Raw genomic sequence first — 23,358 nt, forward strand, 5'->3', positions numbered from 1 at the left:
AGTAGTCAAAGAGCAAAGTACAGTATTTGGTTGTCATAAATACTAATTCTTTCTGAATTCTGAGAACAGGGAACAGGAATGGTCTAGAATGCCTTGGCTATTACATTTTTAAGAATTATTTATTATATTTAATATATTTTAACATTTTGTTAAAATAATTATATATATTTTAATCATTATTATTTAAAACATATTAAATGATATATCTATATATTTTATTTTTGGGCCACACCCGGTGATGCTCAGGGCTTACTCTTGGCTATGCGCTCAGAAATCACTCCTGACTTGGGGAACCATATGGTTTCACCAGAGATCGAACCCAGGTTCATCCTGGGTCAGCCATGTGCAAGGCAAATGCCCTACCACTGCGCTATCACTCCTACATTGAAGTGATATATATTTAATAAAATAAAAGTGCCAGGTGTATGAAGTTTTACAACTCTATCTTCATATCATAGCTCACATAAAATTCATCATGGAGAGATAGAATAGTGTAGTAAGGCACTTGCTCTGCATGCAGCTGACCTGGGTTTAATTCCTGACACCACATATGGTTCCCTGAGCACAGCTAGGGGTATGCGCTGAGTGCATGTAGTTGTGACCCCAAAGATAACATACAAAGAAAAATATTTTACTCTGGATCCATCCAATGATTTTATTTGTGGTTCAAAGAAATTTGTAAATTAGTTAAATTTCTTCTTTTTAAACTATTTGTCAATAAACCATTTATTGCTGCCTCATCAATCATGTGCATTCTTGATAATTGTTGGGAAGTGAGAAAATGTATTTAAAATTTATTTATAAATTCATGAAATGGTTAGTATCAAGAAAAATAATCAGTGGAGTGATGATAATGTTGACTTTTAGTTATAGGTTTAGTATGTTTCCTTTTGCATTTTGGGCCTTTATTTTTTTGATGGTTATCAAACTTTTTCAAAAATCCTCAAGCTTTAAGTACCACACTTTCTAATTAATAAAAATACATGGTCCATATCATATTTCTAGCCAGCTTCCTATATATGCAGATTTACCTTAGATAATTTATAAAGCTCAAAGACAATAGAAATAAAGAGAAGAACAGGTCTTCTGTAGGAAGCCACTGGGGCAGGGGTGGGGGGAGGGTGGGGATAAATCAGGAACGCTCAGTCAATAAAAGAGGGAAAAGTGCCATAGAGGCAGGCAGCAGGGTAGAATAGAAACTAGGGACATTGGCGGAGAGGAGTGGACACTGGTGGGGGATTAGTGTTGGAGCCTTGTATGCTTTAAATTTAATCATAAATATCTTTGTAATATTGTAATTCATAATGATTTAATAAGTAAAAAATAAATTTATAAAACTAGAGATGACACTGGATGTAGGATATTGCCAAACTTTTTTCCTTAGTGAAAAATAGAGGCAGTTTCATATGATTTAAATAAATAGAAATAAATAGCTTTTGGTTGTAAACACACTTTTTTCTTGGAGATAGTGTTGAGCTGGAGAGCTAAAACTAACGAGAGAAGAGTGTTGTGCCTGTGGTAGGTGCTCAGGATTTGCCAAATGAACGCTGAATGCATGCACGTATAGACGAATGACCAAACAAGACGCAATTATGCAAACAAGAGCAAATTCGTACAGACCAGACTTGTGGTAATGGAAATAGCGGAGCATATTAATCATACAAAACACTTTGGCACTGACTTTAAAGCCTTTTAACTAACATTCTCTTTTTAATTTAATTTTGTTTTGTTAGAGAGAGATTGGCATTGCCTGTGGGAGAAAGCAGTGCTGGCATATTTCACTGCTGACTCTCCTCATTAGGGCAGAACAAATGAAAACATCATAGGAGCTTAAAGAGGAAAAGAAACATTCTGGATCAAGGAGAAAGACGACTTCAGATACTGGTAAGGTTTTTAGAAGACGCTTTTCTTTTTTGGCAGTGAGCATTATCTCAAGGGGCAGGATTATATATAGGTTGATCCAGGAGTCTTTTTTTTCTTTTATTGGATTCCAAGAAAGCCAACAACTCTATTCTCCATTTGGCTGCAAATTCTAGGAAAAAAAAAAACAACAAAGGATGGTAAAATCTTAACAATGACTAAAACGTCAGCTTTGGATCTATCTACCCATCTTCTGTTCCTCCCCTTTTGTGCTGCACCATGTCGTGCCAGACAGAACAAGGTGCTGGGAACAATATGAAATCTAAGATAGAAAATAATTTGAAATAGAGGAGCCAATCATTTTATGTAGATGGAGTACAAAGATTTAGTGCTGGAGAAGCAACTGAAAAAGGTGCTAAGGGAACACAGATATAGAATGGATTTCTGGCAAGACTGAAAGAGTGTTAACTTATGAGATATCTCTTGGCCCATTTCCATAATAAAAGTTTGCAACTTTGACTGCAGAGTAGGTTGGCAGAGTATTAGGAAAGAAAACAACAGAGAGAAGAAGAAATAGAAAAAGGAATGGAAGAAAGAAAGGAGGAAGGAAGGAAAAGGAGGTAGGATTACAAGTTAAGCACGATCCACTACAGAGACTGTGGACTGCTTAACTTGGGATAGACAAGTGATTTACTTTGGTTTAGGTTTTTGCTCTAAAAAAAAGATAATCAAGTAGAACTAATAAACAATCAGGCTGAGAACCCTTGTTTAAGAAGAAACAGAAACACCCAAGTGAAAGAGAAAAGTGGAAGTAGAATTGGTTGAAGAAGAAAAAAAGTTGTAGAACACATTAGTTTTAGCTAGTTGTATATAAAGAAAGATGATGTGTGTAGTTTCAGTTTTAAGATGGGCATAGGTCAGAGAAGATGAAACTGGACATTCTGCAGAAAATTGAATGCCCAGCAGTTTCCTTATCCAGATTGATGATGGTCTAAGGTCTAGGTAAAACCTTTTCGCATTTAATAACAAGATTAATTTATTTTTTTTGTAAAAAAGTAAAAGTAATATCTGAGAATATTAGCTGTGAAATGCAGTGCAAACTATTTTCTTAATTGTTAGTAAAATTAAAACTGCAAAATTTAATAGATTAGGGGCTGGAGAGATAGCATGGAGGTAAGGTGTTTGCCTTCCATGCAGAAGAATGGTGATTTGAATCCCAGCATCCCATATGGTCCCCTGAGCCTGCCAGGAGCGATTTCTGAGCATAGAGCCAGGATTAACCCCTGAGTGCTGCCGGATGTGACTCAAAAAAAAAAAAAAAGATTATTTGTGGAAAGTTGAAAAACATCAAAGCTTGTGCTCAAGAGATTGCACAGTAGTAGGGCATTTGCCTTGCACGTAGCTGATTCAGGACCGACAGTGGTTTGAATCTTGGAATCCCATATTGTCCCCTGGGTCTGCCAGGAGCGATTTCTGAGCGCAAAGTCAGAAGTGACCCCTGAGCTCGGCTGGGTGTCACCCAAAAGTAAAAAATAAATTAAATTAAATAAAAAACATCAAAATCAATATCAAGTAGTTTTATTGTTACATGGGAAATTCTATGTTCAAGTTCAAAACTACAGACTGAAAAGTGTACACTAACTTAAGGGAAGCAATAATATATGAACAATGTGGTTGAGAGAGAAGTGGCAATGGGCTTTTTGTTTTTTGTGGAAAGAGATAGATTACAAACTACCCTTTGCTGTATCTGTTGTCTACAAAGGGCATCTAATGTCCTTATATATACCATGTGCACTCACATAGTACGTTCTCATACTATGAATACATACATATATATGCATATACATGTGTATAGATATGCATATGTATGAGTAAATATGTGTTTGGCATCTGTTAATTCTGGAAATTTTTGGACAACATATAATGTAACATAATGTCCAAACATGTATATTTTAAATAATACTTATAAATCTCTCTTTTCACATAAATATTTTCCAACAATTACAATTTATTGCTTTTTATAGTTTGGTTAAATATTAAGGTTGATATAATGGCTGCACACCAAATGATATATAAGGGGTGATGTGTCCCCTTTCACTGCTCATTTCATTTTTAACCTCTAGTTACATGGATATTCTAGCAGTTTGGTAAAAATCAATTCCTTAATAAATTTTCACTGTAAGTAACTCCATGCAACGCTTCAAAAAAGACATTGATGACATCAACTAAGTAGTTCTTACCTGAGGAGTGTATTGTTTGCTTTTTTCACAGGCCAGTCCCTCAAATTCAGCTGAACAGAGACACTGGCACTGACCATCCATTAGTATCACGGTGCCTGCATTCTGGCATTGTTGGCATTTTCTTACATCAAATTCATAGACATAGTCTTTAATGGCTCTTTCCAAATTTTCTTTCTTTTGGTGGGCATCTTTCATTTTCACTGGGATCAGATTATAAATAGGAGATAGCTTCAAGAAAGCAAAATATTCAAATGATTCAGATTGCAAGAAAGCAAAGTAAAATATCTCCTGGATATAGAAAATAACTAAGAAAGCAAACAAGCAAACAGACAAAGAAAACAAAACAAAGCTCTGGTAGATTTTTTATTACTGATAAAGCTTGGAAATATGCTTCACTTAATTATTTGCACGTAGATTCATTACTTCAACAAAGACTTATTGTATGATTATTATTTTGATCAGGTCAGATATAATGTTAGCATTTTAGGGGCAGGGAATTACATGTATCAGTGGTGTGAGCTGTTTCCTGTGCTGGGTACACAGCCCTTTGATACATCTTCCTGGTCCTATAATTTTAGTGATTAAGACTAAACTAGTGGTGACTCAGAGCCAGTTGGGGAGGGTCATCTTGATGGTGGTGGTGGAGTACAGAAACTTTGTACCTCAATACTGTAAACTTTAATACAATTGCAATATTTCCTAAACTATATAAAAAATAGTAAGTCAGAACTAGAAACTTCTTGTTTTTTTTTTTTTTTGGGTTTTCGGGTCACACCAGGCAGCGCTCAGGGGTTACTCCTGGCTTTATGCTCAGAAATCGCCCCTGGCAGGCACAGGGAATCATATGGGATGCCGGGATTCAAACCATTGTCCTTCTGCATGAAAGGCAAATGCCTTACTTCCATGCTATCTCTCTGGCCTCAAAACTTTTTCTTTTAAAGACTACACTAGTGGGCAGCAGAGTAAGCTCAATGGACTGAGTGCAGTTTTGTGTGTAAAAGGCCCAAGTTTGACTCCAAATTCACCTGGTCTCTTCAGTGCCACACAGTCTCCTTCCAGGAGTACCAATGCGCACCCCCCAGACAATTGACTTTACTAAATCTAGTTATAATAAAATAAATCTTGTGACTAAATATAGTTACAATAAAAGAGATGGATATTCAAATTATCTTATTTATTTTAAATTATTTTAAAATGAAGACTATGATATGTGCTATAATAGGACAGAGGCTTATAATAACTTTAAAAATAAACAGTGTTTAGATATTTGGCAGGTTAATTTATTGTCGAATTATTCTGTGAATTGATCGGCACACCTTATCTCCCATTTTAAAATGTGGCTGGGTTTGCTGTTTCTTTTCAAAGAGGAGATCTGTGTACAAGTCTTATCTAGACTATTCCTAAGGAGACTCATGGTGTGCTACATTTGAACCCTCTCACTGGCCCCCAAAAGTTCGTTCATTCATTCTTTCACTAGTTCATTCGTTCATTCTTTCGTTTGTTCCTTCCTTCCTCCCCTTCCTTCCCCGTCCCTCTTTCCCTCCCTCTTCCTCTCACTCCTCTTCCCTCCCTTCCTCCCTTCATTTCTTCCTTCTGCAATGCCAGTCTTAAACCCAATTTATAACATGCAAGGCATACACTTTATGTTAAGTCACATTCCTGTTGGTATTTTTTCTTTTGAAAATCTAATCATTGAAAAATATTATTTTTGTTTGGGCCACACCAAGCAGAGTTCTGGGCTTACTTGTGATTTTGCACACAAGGATCACTCTTGGTGGGTCTTAGGAGACCCTTTGGGATGCTGGGGATGAAGCCCATATCAGTTCTATGAGCAATGCAAGTATACTACCTATATAGTTCTTCTGGCATAAAAATGTAAGTGCCTAGACAATTTGGTACTACTGTGGAACAATGGTTTCTAGCCACTGCTCCAGAGACTGGTGCTGGCTTAAAAATGTGAAAAAGTTTGAGAGTCATTGCCTGAGAACATCTAAAAGTGACACCAACCATATGTAAAAATCTTGATTTTAGGGGCCAGAGTGATAGCACAGCAGTGGGGCTTTTGCCTTGCATGCAGCTGAACCAGAATAGATGATGGTTCAAATCCTGGCATCTCATATGGGCCCCCGTGCCTGCTAGGAGCTATTTCTGTGTGCAGAGCCAGGAGTAACCCCTGAGTGACGCTGGGAGTGACCCAAAAAACAAACAAACAATCAAAATATTGATTTTAATATGGTTGACCATGCCTGGAACTGGACAAAGATTGCCTTTTCAATACGTTATTATATAAAACAATCTATTCTATTAAAAAATATCTAATATGATTGAACCTAAAAAGCAAGGTAAAAAGACAATGAGGATTATATGTAGGAAAGTATTTTCCAGATTTACGGGTAGTGGTGAAAGACCAACTCAGATGCAGAAGTACTATCTATAATAATATACAACCAACTGCATCAAAATAGAAATTTGCATTCCATGTGATGCAGTGAGAAGGCCTAAAAGAGAATTGCCGTGATATTCTTATCCAAATGCCTGACTTCAACCTACTCTTACTTTGACACAATAACATAAGTACTCCTAAAAAGATTCCAGGTTAAAAAGGTAAGTTTGAGGAATTGTTACAGACTGGAGATTAATACCACATGATGACTCAATGTAATGTGGGCTTCTGAAAAGACGAGCCAACAACAACAACGAACAACATCAAGGGAAGTACTGGTGACATTAATATAGGTCTGTGACTCCATTTATGCTCATTTTCTGATTTTGGTAAGTGCCCTGCAGTCATGTAGGTTGTTAACATTTAGGGGCTGTGAGATGCAGGCTATTTGTGAACTTAGTACTATTTTTGCAATTTTACTGTCACTATTTATAAACTTTTACTCTAAAACTAAAATATTTTTAAATCAAAAGTAAGAGAGGACAACTGTTATAAAAATTACATTAAGAGGGCAAAAGTCATTATGAGCTATGCTATATTTATTCGGAAAAAGGAAACATATTGCCAACATTCCCATATTGTCACAAACAACGTAACTACTTTGTGGAGTTACTTAGATTGAAGACAAGAAATTCATCTTGTTTTACTCTTTAAAGAAAAGCCAAGGCCAGATCGTTTATGATACAGAAATAGAAGGTCATAGAGAAAACATAATTGGGATGAAAAGCATAAAGAGTTTTCAAAGAGATAAAGATGAAGGCCATGAAATGGCATTGGTTTCAGAGGATCCTCAAACTTTGAAGCCAAAAATCTCATAAGAAGACAAAGAACAATAAAATTTTACCCCTTGTTTTCCCAAACAGACACAGCTTCTATTTGTGTATTTTGAACCTCTATTAAGTTTATTTTTTTATTTTATATTCCCTCTTTATCGGGGAAGGAGGTCACACTCAGTGTTCAGGGGTTAGTCCTGGCTTTGCACTCAAGAATCACTCCTGGAAGGCTTGGGGGATCATATGGGATGCTGAGGATGGAACCTGGGTCGGCAGTAGGCATGGCATATGTCCTACCCACTATGCTATCACTCTGCCTCCTCAATATTTCCTCTTAACTTTCTACCCTGTCCTATAAAAATAAAATTAAAAAAACAAATAAACTATATATACATATATATATACATATACATATATACATACATATATATGTATATATATATGTATATTAGTTCCGGGTGATGCTCTGGGATTACTCCTGGCAGTGCTCAGGGGACCATATGGGATGCTGGAGATATAACCTTGGTTAACAGCATGTAAGACAAATGCTGTACCCACTGTGCCATCACTCTGGACCATAAATAAACAATATTACTTAATATTGGTTGAATTTAAATATTAGAGTTGTGAATTAATTCAATTCTATGTGTCAAATGTAGTTTTCTTTTGAGTGCTTGCATCTTTTTCAGATGTAGTTAACTATTCATTTGATATATGATTATATTTAATGAGGAAAATATTTAAAAAAAAACACCTATTTGATTATGCTGAGTGAAATAAATCAGAAGGAGAGAGATAAACACAGAATATTCGCACTCATCTGTGGGATTTAAGAAAAATAAAAGAGTGTGGCAATAATACCCAGAGACAATAGAGATGAGGGCTGGAAGGACCAGCCCATGATATCCCAAAGACTAAAAATGCAGTTAGAGAAATAACTACATGAGCAATTACCATGACAATGATAGAGAAATACAATGCCTATCTTGAAAACAGGCAGGAGATAGGGGAGGAGGGAAATGGGGATATTGGTGGTGGGAAAGTTGCAATAGTGAAAGGGGGTGCATTTTATGGCTGAAATTCAGTTATGAACATATTAGTAACCATCGTGCTTAAATAAAGAAATTTATTTTTTTTTAAAAACCCCACTGATTTGAAAATAAATTTTCTTACTTTTTGATTTATGAGCACAGGAGCATCGCTTAAGGAAGTGGCCCATTTTACAAAGTCGTTCACATCAACTTCCTTGGCTCCTCTGAGAAGCTTCTCTTTCAGTTCAATTGCATATTTGCCTGTTCCTCCTTTTATCAGCAAAACAACATCATCTATGAGGCCTTCACGACTGATGTTTACTGAGAAAAGAGAATGAATGAATCACATCTCTTGATATTTTTGTTGTTGTTTTGGGGCCACACCAGGCGGCGCTCAGGGGCTACTCCTAGGTCTGCATTCAAAAATCACCCCTGGCAGGCACTGGGGACTATATAAGATGCCGGGATTTGAACCACCATCAGTCCTGAGTTGGCAGCGTGCAAGGCAAACACCTTACCACTGTGCTATCTCTCCAGCCCCATATCTTGATAATTTTAAACATATTTTACATGTTTTCGACATTTTTAAAAATGTAAAATATTATTTTGCATTAAAATATGATATATTAATAATTAAAATATAACTGAAAAAAGTAAAAGTATAATGACAGAAATACTAGATAAGTTTGTTTGCATTGTTACTATTTCATGCATTGTATATAATGCAAAATAATTACCACAATTAGTTAATTGCTTATTGACATGGTCTTTGCCTCCCATAATAACCATACTGTTTGTTATAGTTGTTATGACAACATATATATTTTACTTTCAAAGAAAATTTCAAGCATTTAATAGAGTATTAACTAAAACATTTGTTAAACCATGTATTAAATGTTGCTCATAAATTTATATCTAGGGAAGCCTCAGCAGGCAGCATGGGGAGCGGCGTGACTTCATGCCGCAGACTTTTTGGCCAAGCTTAGGGAAAGATGTAGGGAAAGATGTAGGCTGCCCCCCACAGCCTTCTTTCCCTTCTTCCCAAACCCCAGGGCTTTCCCTGGCCACCTGTTCAGGGTGCCAGCAAGGTGGGTGCTGGGGAGGAGTTTAAAGGGGACCCCATGCCTCACCCAGCCTTCATCCTGCACAAGTGGGTTATGCCTGAGGAAGTCAATGGTAACTTTCCTTCCCACTACCAGGGGTCTCAAACTCCGTACAACATTTTGTGACCCTGCCCTAGAGGAATCTTTATTTGTTTTGTTTTGCTTTGTTTTATTTGTTTGGGTCACCCCCCCCAATGTTCAAGGCTTACTACTGACTTTGCACTCAAGGATCACCCCGACTTTGCCTCCTGCGGCCCCCAGGTAAATTGAGTTTGAGACCCCTGCGACTAGTCCCTATTCTCAAACCATGCGGGGACAATTGCCCCCGCTCGAAAAGTTTATACAGATAACAGAATATCATAGAGTTTAATCCACTTTGCATTATACAGAATGTAATATACTGTCCTTCCCCCTTTGGGTCACCACCTTTAGGCAAATTTCTAGTACTTTATACACTCATCCCACCACCTATTACCCCACATTTAACCCTTTATACCATCAGTTCTTGGCTCCTCACAAGCAAATCATTATTCCTACTCAAGCTAGCTGCCAAACAGCTCCCAAAGTGGAAAAATAGAGTCTCAGACTTAGAAGAAACCAATACTCTGGTGCTATTGATCTACTTTCAGTGGCCTCCTTTCCTCCACCTCCCTTTATTTCATATATGTACTTGCTACCTTACTGGATTTCTGAGAAGTCCCCACTCAAAGACATTTCCTGATATGGAATGCTGGGAGCAATTTTGAAGACTCCAGAAGACCAACTCACAAGCCAAAGTCATGTCCCAGACTTAACATTCCCCCGACTATTTCCAAAGAGATAAAATGGACATGTATATCTATCTCCCTTGAGTATCTTAAGTGTATTCCCTTATAACTCTTATTGAATATTCTCTTATATAGTGACAATTTCACCCCCCCTTTTTTATTTTGTGATTTGTTTAATAGGGAATTCTGTCAGAAGAGCCTCTCTGTTTAGAGTTCATGTTAGAGCCAAATTACTAGGATTGTTGGACTTGTTCCCTTGGCCCCGTATGCATCAATAATACCTTGTGGCATTGTCCCTCTTTTGCACATTAAAATGGGAAAATATTGCATATGCAAATAAGTTTTTATCTAATAGAGATGGGAACACAAATTTTGTAATGCAGTGGGTCCTTACACCCTGAACATAATGACCTGGCTCAGGCCTCATAGGAATAAGCATTGCCCATACACCCCTGAACCATGGATACCATCTACAGAAACATCCACAATTGTCTATAACATTACTAGGAAGCAAACCTCTACCAAGGAAGACCTTACCACAGCCCTGGCATGAACTTACTCAAAAGAGGGTTCTCTTAACAACCAGATGACATAGTAACAGCAACAACCTGCTTGCAGGGCAGGGTTCTCCGTATTGCCCACTAATGGCATTGCCCACTAAAGTCATCCTGACTTCGATGAAGAAGATGCACAGACACCAGAATCTTTAACTACAGAAACCTGACACCAACAACAGCAAATCTGCAAAAAAATTTTACCAGGACCACAGAGAATGACTCAGGGGTTGGACAGCCTAATATCCTGGAGCCCTGATTTGGTCTTATGCCAGAAAATTTCAGAGGTAAAGTCTCCTTGTAGTTAGGCCAAGGCTTTTCCCTTCCATTACCCCCACATTTTGCTGGGCCTATGCAAAGAACAATTGCCATCCACACCATTTTTACTGTATGTTTTTAACTCTTGTCCTTAAAAAAAAAAAAAAGAGCTTACTAAACTTCCTGCTAGTGCTTTAATGAGTTCATTGGTAATTCAATAATTTTCAAAAATGTACTTGCCACTGAACATTTTCTTTCCTTTCTCTCCTATCTCCTTAGTTTTTCTTTCAATTTTCTTTTTTTTTTTTTTTTTTATCCCCTTCCCCCTTCTTTCAATTTTCTATTTCTTTTTTTTTAAATCATGTTGCTTTTGGTCTTCCTAATACAACTGTATTATGGTCAGTTATGTCAACTGTGATGCATTTTCATTAATAAATAAAAATATTAAATGAAAATAAAATTATATATAAAAATTTACTTCTAACTTTTTTTTTGTTTTCTTTTGGGCCACACCCGGTGACACTCAGGGGTTACTCCTGGCTATGAGCTCAGAAATCACGCCTGGCTTGGGGGACTGTATAGGACACTGGGGGATCAAACCTAGGTCTGTCCTAGGCTAGCGCAGGCAAGGCAGGCACCTTATCTCTAGCGACACCACGCAGGCCCCTACTTCTAACTTTGTAAAGATAACTCTCATTAGTAATCAATTGTAAACTGCAGTAATATTTCTAATATAGTTAATTCAGCTAACTTGAAATAGAAAGTTTATCTCATTTACATTTGGGGAACTAAGCATTACTTCTGTACATACCACAAAAATTTTAAATTGCAGTTTACTTTCATGTTATTATAATTATAATGAAAAATAATTATGTTTTGAATAGGTTTCTTTTTAGACTTCTTGAATGTAAATGATCAAAGTATAAAGGCTGGGGATGTAACTCAGAAGCAAAATATACACCTTGCATGCATGGACCTAGGCTTGATCATGAGCATCTCTCTCTTTTTCCCGCCTACTGCCCACACAGAGAAAGAGAAAAGAAAAGAAAAAGAAGAGTTGGAAATAACGTACAGTGGTTAATGGGATTTCTTGCAATACAATCAATCTGGGTTCAGTTCCCAGTACCACATATGGGTCTCCAGTTCCATCAAGAGTGATCATTGAGGGGCCGGAGAGATAGCATAGAGGTAAGGCATTTGCCTTTCATGCAGATGGATGGTGGTTCAAATCCTGGCATCCCATATGGTCCCCCGTGCCTGCCAGGGGTGACTTCTGAGCATAGAGCCAGGAGGAACCCCTGAGCAAAGCCGGGTGTGATCCAAAAACAAAAAAAAGTTTAAAGGCATCGAGTTTAAAGGCAGAATGAAGAAAGTACCAAGCAGCCTGCTGTGACCCAAAATCCAAAATAAGAAAAAAAATTAATTAACTAGGAATGTGACTCAGTGGTAGGCCAACTGTTTTGCATATATGAGACCTGGATTTAGTTCCTGCAACTCTGCAGTAAAATAAAGAAATTAAAGTGATACAAATCATAAGGCCAAAACCAAAGTTTCATTCCACTATAAATTCTTACATATCTCTTTCTTTCTCTTTCTTCATACAAAACATTTAAAGTTTTTGTGTGACTACTTTATGTATTTTCAGAACTAAAAAGGAATTTCAAGATAGTTTTGTCAGATTTTCCTAGTTTTATGAATGAGAAAATAGGAGACTAAGATGAAATTACTAACATGAAACTATGCAGTTAACTTAAGAATAAAGTATTAAAATCATGACATTTAACCACATTTCATTTTTTTTTCACTTCATAGGTGGTTTATAATAATGACTGATGGTTTGTATGTTTTTTTTTTTAAAATACCAACATGCACACTTTATTGCCACTAACAGCTGATTATTTAAAGGTGATTCTCAGGGGTTGAAGAGATAAACAGGACGTAAGGCACTTATCTTACACATTGCTAACTTGGGTTCAAACTATTTTAAATACATATGGTCCCTTAGAACTACCAGAAGGGGTTCTTGGGTCCTTGAGCACAGAGTTAAGAGTAATGCCTGAGAATTGCCAGGTATGGCCACAAAACTATGACTGAAACTGAAACATAAGGTGGTTCTCAAATATCTGCATTTCTGAAATTGCTTTCAGATATGTCTGATCAGAATAAAAATTGAGAGTACAGAACTACCTCATTTTTGCAAATTTGTTGAAGACAAACATTAGAAATATTTATATATGCTTATGATAAAAATATTATGCACTGATTAAATGGTAGTATAGATTAGGGAGTTGAAGTCAAACTATATCTTTTACTATTGGTCTACACTCTTTGCCACACAAAATATACTCATCTGAAGTGAATGGCTTGCCCAACACAACACATTGTACAACAGGAGTACCAGTGACTACATTCTTGTCTATAGATCCTAAGAAGATACCTTATGATAAAGTGAGTTTTAAGCACTTTTAGTTTGTTTTCAATGAAGATAGTTGACAATAAATAGTGTACATAAAGAAAGAACTAAGCTCTTACTGACCTGTTGCCTTGACCGATTTTGACTTGGGGAGCCATGTCCTACTTACCAGCGTTACCTTCACCATCCTTTAGACAAGAGCTTCGGCTAATATTTCCTGAGATTTCAACTTTACTAGCCACAGTAAAGTCTGCATTAAATCCAAGGCACTTCTGTATATCTCTTAGTTCAATACCTGTTTAATGTATTTAGTTGAAAATGATTAGATACTATCAATCTCACACATAAATTCCAGTTTTGCTATTTTGTAAGAAATATATTTTGCATGCCTAGATAGCATTACTAAACTCAAGAACAAAGTTTTGTCTGCTTTGTTTTATCCATATATTAATATTGAATAGTATCCTCCTTGACTTTACTTACTAACTTGATTGTAAATGACCTGTACATTTACTTCATATTTAAGAAGACATAGAGGACAAAAGAGATAGCATAGCAGTTAAGGTGTTTGCGTTGTATGCAGCTGACCCAGATTTAATCCTCAGCTCCATATATGGTTGCCCAAGTCCTGCCAAATGTGTTTCCTTAACACAGACCTCCTAGGAGAAAGCCCTGACTGAGCACTGCCAAATGTAGCCTCCAAACAAAACTAAACCAAACCAAAGTTAATAGGTCATTGGTAAAGTAGAGTGGTTTTTGTAAAATCCTTTACTTATGATACCACAGAAAGGAGGAGATAATATCTAATAAGGATTAAACCCTTATATACACCAACCAAAGGTTTTGTTCATATGATTTTTTATATTGTCTTTATGAGGTAAATTCTGTTATTATCCTCATTTTAAATAAGAATATAAAACCACAGAGCAATTAAATAACCTGGTAATGGTGTCCAGTTAATAATTTTAAACCTAGTGCTATCTGGCTATTAAACACTTCTCTCTATTAATTTTATAATATTTGATTGGATTAATTATTATCCTTGGTGCTATTTTAAAGATTCAGTTTATTAGTTTGCATTATGCAGTTAATTCAATATTTGGATATATATATTATATATATATGAATTTTGTTTTGGACCTATAAATGTTATTTAGTCTTAGAAACTAGTGAAAGTGTGAATGCTCCTGCATTAAGAAAAATCTTGGGGGGACGGCGAGGTGGCGCTAGAGGTAAGGTGTCTGCCTTGCAAGGGCTAGCCAAGGAAGGACTGTGGTTTGATCCCCTGGCATCCCATATGGTCCCCCCCAAGCCAGGGGCAATTTCTGAGCACTTAGCCAGGAGTAATCCCTGAGCATCAAATGGGTGTGGCCCGAAAAACCAAAAAAAAAAAAAAAAAAAAAAAAGGAAAGAAAAGAAAAAAAAAAGAAAAATCTTGGGCCAGAGAGATAAGCATGGAGGTAGAGCATTTGCTTTGCATGTTGAAGGACGGTGGTTCAAATCACGGCATGCCATATGGTCTCCCAAGCCTGCCAGGAGTGATTTCTGAGCATAGAGCCAGGAGTAACCCCCGCGCACAGCTGAATGTGACCCCAAAACCAAAAAAAAGAAAAAGAAAAAAAAAGAAAAAAAGAAAAATCTTAACATTTACTCAAGTAAATAATTTATTATCTGTTTTTCTGATTTAATGAGGGAATGATTTTTTTTTTTTTTTGGTTTTTGGTTCACACCCGGCAGTGCTCAGGGGTTATTCCTGGCTCCAGGCTCAGAAATTGCTCCTGGCAGGCACGGGGGACCATATGGGATGCCGGGATTCGAACCGATGACCTCCTGCATGAAAGGCAAATGCTTTACCTCCATGCTATCTCTCCGGCCCCGGGAATGATTTTTTAAGAGTAAATATCACTGTCATTAGTTTATCGACCATGCCAGTTATTTCTTTTATTTATATTTTTCAAATGTCTTTCTATTTTTTCTCTCTACTTCAAACCTCCTTCCCTGTTCCTTTTCTTTCTCCCTCTCCCCCACTTACCTCTCTCATGCAGACACACAGACACACACACAAACTTGTTACAGAAGCCAAAATATTTAATAAAGATTCCAGGATTTAACAGTATTTAAAATCAAGTATTTAAGAGCATTTAGGTGTTTAAAGAATTTTTTTTGGCCACACCCGGTGACACTCAGGGGTTACTCCTGGCTGTGCACTCAGAAATCACTCCTGGCTTGAGGGACCATATGGGACCGTCGATGGAATAGAACTGAGGTCCGTCCTAGGCTAGTATGGGTCAGGCAGGTGCCTTACCACTTGCACCACTGCTCTGGACCCTTAAAGAATCTTTTGAAACCACAATTATTAAGAGTTTGTGAATGTCAGATAAAATTTCCCATGAGAAGGGAAGAAGGAGGAAAAAAGGAAGATAATGGTAGAAATCTAGAATTCTTTATTTCCAGATTTCACCCAAAAAAGCATGAGGATTTAAAATTTGAAAATGGGGGTGAAAAGAGCTAAATGATTCTTAAAGCTTTGACACTGACTCACTGAGGGAAGAGGTCTCTATGTCCAGAGTCTGGACACCTCAGATTGAGTGACTGATTATTCTTTTCGAAGATACTGAGATCTACTCAGATTAGGCCAGAAAGTAGGGAAGTTTAACTGAACAGGCCTGTCTAAGATGAAAAGTGTAAAAATTTTCCCTATAAATAAAGATGTAAAGTTTTTCTCTAATTTTCACAAATAAGTTATATATTATAGGATTCTTTGTGTTTTGATCACCCTTGTAAAGCCTTTCATTTCTAATTTTTACATTACTCAAGCTACAGTTCTTTTGGGTTGTTATCCATCCCTCAGGCTGTTATATATTGCCTACCAGTTAGGACTCATCAAAACTTCACCATTCTAGCTCACAGGACAGTGCCCCCACAGAGAAGGGTAAACCCAGCAAAAGCACATTCCACTTCTCTGGATCATGTTTATGCCTGTCCTAGACAAGACTGGAATCAGGGCAAGTGGTCCTGATTATTTCATGCTTGTTCCATCCACCAAATGCTTAACAGTGTGAGACTTTTAAATGACAGCACACTTTCCATTTTTTACCTTAACATAATAAGGGGCTATAGAGAAAGACAGAAAAAGTTTTGACATATATATTATTTACATATAATATATAATGTATATATATATAGTCTGAGAAAAATACTCCAGAACTAGAAGAGAAGATATAGACTATATTCTCTTCAAAGAATAGTGATAAAAACTTATAAAATAAATAATGAAAACATATTAATAGAAATTTACACCTACATTATTCTTAAAAAGCTTAATAAATGTTTTAGGGCAAGGTAATGTAGCACATACACCTGTCTAGTACATATAAAAGATATTGGCAAGATATCAAGGCCCTCTTTCCAGTGATTTTTGTTTGTTTGGGGGGCATACCCAAAACAAGGTGCTCAAGGCTCACTCCTGGTCCTGTATTCAAGAAACATTCCTGGTGGGATCAGGGTACAAAATGGAGTGCTGGAGAAAAAATCTGGTCAGCTACATGCAAGACAAATGTCCTGACTGTTGCACTATCTCTCCTCCACTCTCTTTCCAGTGGTTTTACACGTGGCCAAGAACCTACTGAATCTACTGAACAATTGTCTTCTTAGGATTAGAATTATCATATATGAAGTCAAGCTAAAATTCTATCTTAAATTTAATATGCTATACTCTTAGATACTCACATTACTTCTTCCTTGAAAACTCAGAACAATATTACCCTTTCAATATTGAAAAAATGCTTCGGAAGAACACTGCTATGAATATCAACAAACCAGTCTACTGATAGATGCTAGGCTATGTAACTTATTTGTTTCTACCTTCTACCAATTTCTAATCAGCATTTAAAAGCAGCATCGCATCACCAAACAATATTGCTATAATACAATTTATATTTGCAGCTATTTTTTCTAAATGTTGCTGAACATCCAAATCATCAGTAAAGGTGGAAGTCAATTTGCCACTTGATAGAATCTTAGATGCAAAGGTCAGGAAGAGAATTCTCTCTAAAGAGCAAGTCACAGGATTGTTCTAAAGCCTTCAATCATTGAAAAAGTTCAGTAGTATAAATAAAGGTTAAATATTATCAAAAGTTAGACACTCTCTTTCTAGATATACCTTTCCTTTTCATGGCAACTTTATCCAAAACATATACTAATTCATATTGCCCTCCAAGAGATCCAGAACTACTGTAGTGGGTTCCATAGATTTCCAAAAATGCAAAATATTCTCCCTTTTCATATGTAGCTGGAAGAGCTTTTACATCATCCAAGAAAGTTGTTGTCAGCATGACATCTCGATTTCTCATCACAAATCTTCCCAGATGAACTACCCCTTTCACATGCATAAATCTTTTATCCTTTATTAGAAAACAGAAGAATAGATATGAGTTTACTACTATAATATCAAATTAAAAACAAGTGTCATTTAGAATTTCCATAGGCAGTAGTAGTTTTCAGAAATAACCAAATAATTCTTTAGCCCAATAGATAGGACTAAACTTAAAAAGTACCACCTAGAGGCCAGAGAGATAGGTCAGGGGTCAAAGTGCTTTCCTTGCATGTGGCCAATTCTGGTCCTATTCTTGGCACTGTGTATGGCTCCCTGATCATTGCCAGGGGAGACCACTGAGCACAATTAGGAGTAAGCCCTAAACACTGCTGAAAGTGACCCCAAAGTCCCTCTGCTCACTAATACGAACAATACCAAAATCATTTTGGAGAACTATTGGGGAGTTTCTTTTATTTTTTATTTTTATTTTTTGGTTTTTGGGCTACACCCGGTGACACTCAGGGGTTACTCCTGGCTCTACACTCAGAAATTACTCCTGTCTTGGGGGATCATATGGGATGTCAGAGATCTAACTGAGGTCCATCCTGGGGTCCGTCCTGGGTCAGTCGCTTGCAAGGCAAACACCCTACTGCTGTGCCACCACTCTGAACCTGGGGAGTTTCTTATAAAGTATATACACATCTGCCTTACAGCAAGCAATTCCACTTCATATTTTCCTTAAATAAATGAAGAAATTGACTACACACACATACAACATATACAAGATTTTAAAACAATTTTAGTTATGATACTTAAATGATATCTTATCTAAGTGATATGATATAGGTAGCTTGCAAGGCAAATGACCCACTACTGTGCTATCACTCTGGCCCCCAGAAGATTTAAAAATTACTCAAAGAAATTTACATAAAATTAATAAATATTGTAATGTATTCTCAAAAATATTAACTTGCTAAGTAATATAACAAACTAACAGCATATAACAGTATAAATAAATATCAAAAATATTATGCTGCATGAAAGCATATATGTTGTATTATTACTTTTGTATAAAATTCCTGAAGCAGAAGAACAAAGCTATGGACAGAGAAATCCAGTCAGTAATTATCTCTTGGTGGCAGAGAACATACTGCAAAAGATTTCAGAGAATTTTTTTTTGGGGGCTACACTTGGCAGCTCTCAGGGGTTACTCCTGGTTTTGTTCTCGGAAATCGCTCCTGGCAGGCTCAGGAGACCATAGGGGATGCAGAGGATCAAACCTGGTCTGTCCTAGGTCGGCAGCATGCAAGGCAAATGCCCTACCACTGTGCTATCACTCCAGTCCCCAGAGAATTTTTTTGTTTGTTTTTGTTTTGTTTTGTTTTTTGGGCCACACCCGTTTGATGCTCAGGGGTTACTCCTAGCTAAGAGCTCAGAAATCGCCCCTGGCTTGGGGGGACCATATGAGGGGAATCGAACCGTGGTCCTTCCTTGGCTAGCGCTTGCAAGGCACACACATTACCTCTAGCGCCACCTCCTGCCCCATCCCAGAGAATTTTTGATGTAAAGTTTTACACCATGTTTGAGAAGGTAGATTCAATAGTCAGAACTCATGTGTATATTTGCTTAAATAGGCATATTATTATTCTAACGGACACCTCACTAATTAATCTAAAATGCTATCTAGAGAAGGAAATGGAGACATTAACTATGAGGCCTAATCTTCTTATTTTGCAAATGAATCGTTATTTGCTTCAAACCACACAATGGAGAACTGACAGCATTAGTACTAACAACCAAGACTTAGGTCTCTTTTACTTCCACCATGCCCTCTCAACTAACTCGGGACAGGACAGATTAAATTTTAAGACTTTAAATCAATGTATTAAACAACAATTAAATTAAATGCTTTCAGGCATGACATTAAATCTTGAAGCAGAAAAAAATGAAGCAGTGACAAGAACCTCATTTCTGTCATTCATTTCTGCTTCAACAAAAGTTAAAATGCAATTGGCATTGATTTTGTAGATCAGTCATTCTTTTGAGATATTCCTATCATAGCTTTGTTGAACACATATTGATTACCTGGGAGTTAAAAGCTTTCTAAGCAGCTTAAATCCTTTCTTTTTAAGACATGTGTCTCATTTACAAGGCCTATCTAATCATTATGCCAGCCAAATATGTAATTTCAAATATGCCTCTTCCGGTTTCTCTTCTTTAATTTTTGTTCAAGTCTTATTTCCTCAACAAAGGCTGAGCTTCCTTTTATAGGAAGGCTGAGCATACCTAATGGTGCTCAGGGACAATTCCTGGGTTTGTGCTCAGGAATGACCCCTGGCACTGTTTATAGGACCCTATATACTGTGCAGACTTAAACTGAGGTTGGCTAACTACAAGGTTACCTTCTGTAATACCTCTTGAGTTTGAGCTTCCTTTTTAATACTGTCACCACCCAAAGCTTCAATTTTTCTTGTTATCTTATTTCATTTTATTTTATTGTACTTATTACTTCAAAAGACAATATGACTTCGTTTTTTGATATTAAGATTTTTGGATTTTGGGCTGCAGAGATAGCACAGTGGTAGGGCGTTCTTGCATTCAGCCAATCCATGATGGATGGTGGTTCAAATACCAGCATCCAATATGGTCCCCTGTGCCTGCCAGGAACAATTTCTGTGTGCAGAACCAAGGAGTAACCCTGAGCACCACCAAGTGTGACTCAAAAACCAAACAAAAACCAAAACAAAAAAACCCAAGATTTTCATTTTTATCTCTGTTTCCCTACTAAATTTTCAGGTCCTCATGGAATGTTTCCCTAATATATTTTATCAGGGAGATAATAGATAGACTAGCAGTGACTGATCACATAGTAAAATCACAAATATTTTTGACTAATGTCCAAATATTATATATATAAGCTAGGTGTACATACATGTGAATATAAAGACAATATATATATATACACATAGAATAATTATAAAATTAGCAATAATATATGCACTGAGAGAATTATTATTATTATTTACTTTTTTAATTTGTACCACACCTGGCTTAGTTTTGGATTCTATTCTTGGAGGAAATCAAATGACTATATGTTGTTGTACGTGGTATATGGGTCTTTAGCATGCAGAGTATATACTGTAGGCCTTTGGGCTAGTTCCTTGACTTTTCGCTTTTTGTTTCTTGAATGACACTCAACTATACTTAGAGCTTTTTCAGTTCTAAGTTCAGGAGACATGGTGCATGGAAGCAAACTCAGGCCACTGAATGCAAAATGTGCTCTAGCCCTTTGAGCTATTTTCCTGGTATTGAGTTAAATTGGTGTGTTCTTAGTTAAAGTGGACTTGAGTTAACCTGTATTGTCTTAAACTGGGAAAAGAGTATGCTTCCATGTCTGCATTACTCTAGAGATACCCTCTGTGATAAGTAGTCATTATTCTAATACAATATGAAGGATCATACTCAAATTCTCCTTTGTAATTATAAAGATCCTATAAACAGAACAATTTGTTACTAATTCTGAGTAAAAATAAAACCTAGAATTATTTTCTTCAGTTATCATTCTTCTTGTCTTTCTATCTAGGTGTCTACGGAGGGTTTGTTGAGTGTTCTTTTCTTCCTTATGATCTTCAACAGCTCTATACATTTAAATTTTAAAAAGAGAGGGTAGGTTAGTTTGGAATATTCATTTATAGTCTTTAGATTAAGAGTTTAGTCTTACCTTTTGAGAAGAATATGACATTAGCATCCTGTAAGTTTCATTTTTAGAATATGAAAATCGAAATTTACTTTGCAAACTGAAAGGATTTGTAAAGTTGGTTTCTGGAAGAGAGTCTTCAGAGTTAGAAAGCTTTTGAATTGCTTCAGTAGGTGTGAATTTTACAGTTAAACCTGCATTAAAATTTGATATCTTATCTCTGATGAGCATTTTGAATGATTGAACTTGTTCTTCATAATACTCAGTCCTGAAATTTTTATCAGCTTTGGTCTAAAATAAAATAACAAGGTACATTTAAAATATATCCAGAGTAAATAATGAGAAACAAAAAATCAAGAAATTATTTGAAATGTGCAAAGGAATTAAGAGCGAAGGCAATAAAGCCAAAGTTGGGTTTGACTCCAGCATATGAGGAGTCATTGAGGTCATCCTTTAATAATCTCTTTTAATTGACTTTATCACTAATTCTAATATGAACCTTTGTGTAAGAAGTAGTTTCACCACACTGATACAAACTAAATGATGGATGAAGATTTCATGAGGTAATGCATAGAAAGGACAGAAAAGAGCAAGTTTTCAAAAGTTAACATATTAATAATTGAAACTCATAATAGATGCATATTATACATTATTTTCGCATATTTTTTAAATAAATTCATATATACATATGTGTAAATAATTTCTTTTAAAAAATAATTGCTGTGGGCTGAAGCTATAGAACAGTGGCTGATCCGGGATAACCCGTGTTCAATCCTCAGCGCCCCATATGGTCCTCTAAGCGCCAGTAGGTGTGGCTCCAAAACCAGTAAACAAACAAACAAAATAATTGTAAGCTTCAATAATTCTTGGCCATAACTTTTGACTTTTAAAATGGCCAGTTAACTTGATCTACAGAGTGAGCACTAATTAAGTTTGTATCTGTAGCTAAGTCTCTTATTATTTATGTTTTTTAAAAAGAATTGCCAAGAGATGGTTCACTGGATAAGGCACTTACTTACCTAGCACAAGGCTACCAACCACCAATTCCCATCCGGCACCACTCTATCAGGCCTTTAATTGGCACCAAAGAATTATTCAAGTCTATAATTCCCTGTAACCCTGCTTTAAAATAAAAAAGCTCAGAAATGAAACTCATTTGGGTCATTTGAACTGGTATAAAATTATTTACACCTTCATTACTACCACTTTGTATGACCATTAGTTTGCTATAAAAATATTGCGCTTGATTATGTGATGTTACTCGTATCTCCCTGGGGGTTGCAGTAACATACATCTAGGCCTTATCCAGGACTTTGATCCTCTGCACAGCTTACATCTCCTTACCTCAGCATTACTAGGTGTAGCCCGAGTAACACTAATCACTGCTGGGCCCTAATAATAGGAGTTACTGAGCCCTATCATTGACTCGCTGAACCTGGGAGAGTAGTGCCAGTGTGATCATTGAATCACTGCCTGGGGGAGTAATGCCAGGAGAGGCCCCAGGGCTTTTAAAGCAGTGTTTGGGAGCCTCTATCCAAAACAAAATAAGAACAAAACAAGTCAAGTATGTATTTTCTTCTGAGGATGCTTACTTCATACGTCAGAGTTGCCACATTCCAAGGTTTCCGGTAGTACGTCAAAGTATTTCCATCTCGAACTCGGTCACACATACCATGGTAGTACTCATTGTCAAAAGGGGTAGAGAGTGGATCCATCCCTAAAATATTGATGCTGAAAATGAAGAGAGAAACATCAGATATGAAGCTAGCAGGAGCTCATGCAAGAGAATGCTCTGTAGTTAGGGAGAGAGGCAGGTACATGCGGATCATGTCCTCAATGCCCAGCACACTCACACTCACTCAGACACACACACACAAACACACACACACACACACACACATGCG

General features: G+C 36.7%; 1 protein-coding gene across 1 annotated transcript in view; it reads right to left on the reverse strand.

Annotated features, from left to right (window-relative positions):
• Positions 1-1,681: 1,681 nt before the first annotated feature.
• The window catches only part of C9 (complement C9), a 44,473-nt gene continuing 22,796 nt past the window's right edge, over positions 1,682-23,358 (reverse strand). The window contains exons 5-11 of the mRNA XM_049767720.1: positions 23,047-23,185; positions 21,479-21,745; positions 17,605-17,845; positions 13,612-13,737; positions 8,490-8,668; positions 4,101-4,328; positions 1,682-2,032 (exon numbers count right to left, since the gene is read on the reverse strand). Coding sequence (XP_049623677.1) covers positions 2,009-2,032; positions 4,101-4,328; positions 8,490-8,668; positions 13,612-13,737; positions 17,605-17,845; positions 21,479-21,745; positions 23,047-23,185 — 1,204 coding nt within the window. The 3' untranslated portion in view covers positions 1,682-2,008. The remainder of the gene's footprint in view (positions 2,033-4,100; positions 4,329-8,489; positions 8,669-13,611; positions 13,738-17,604; positions 17,846-21,478; positions 21,746-23,046; positions 23,186-23,358) is intronic.

This window comes from Suncus etruscus, chromosome 2 (genome assembly GCF_024139225.1).
Source record: "Suncus etruscus isolate mSunEtr1 chromosome 2, mSunEtr1.pri.cur, whole genome shotgun sequence".
Lineage (NCBI taxonomy): Eukaryota > Metazoa > Chordata > Mammalia > Eulipotyphla > Soricidae > Suncus > Suncus etruscus.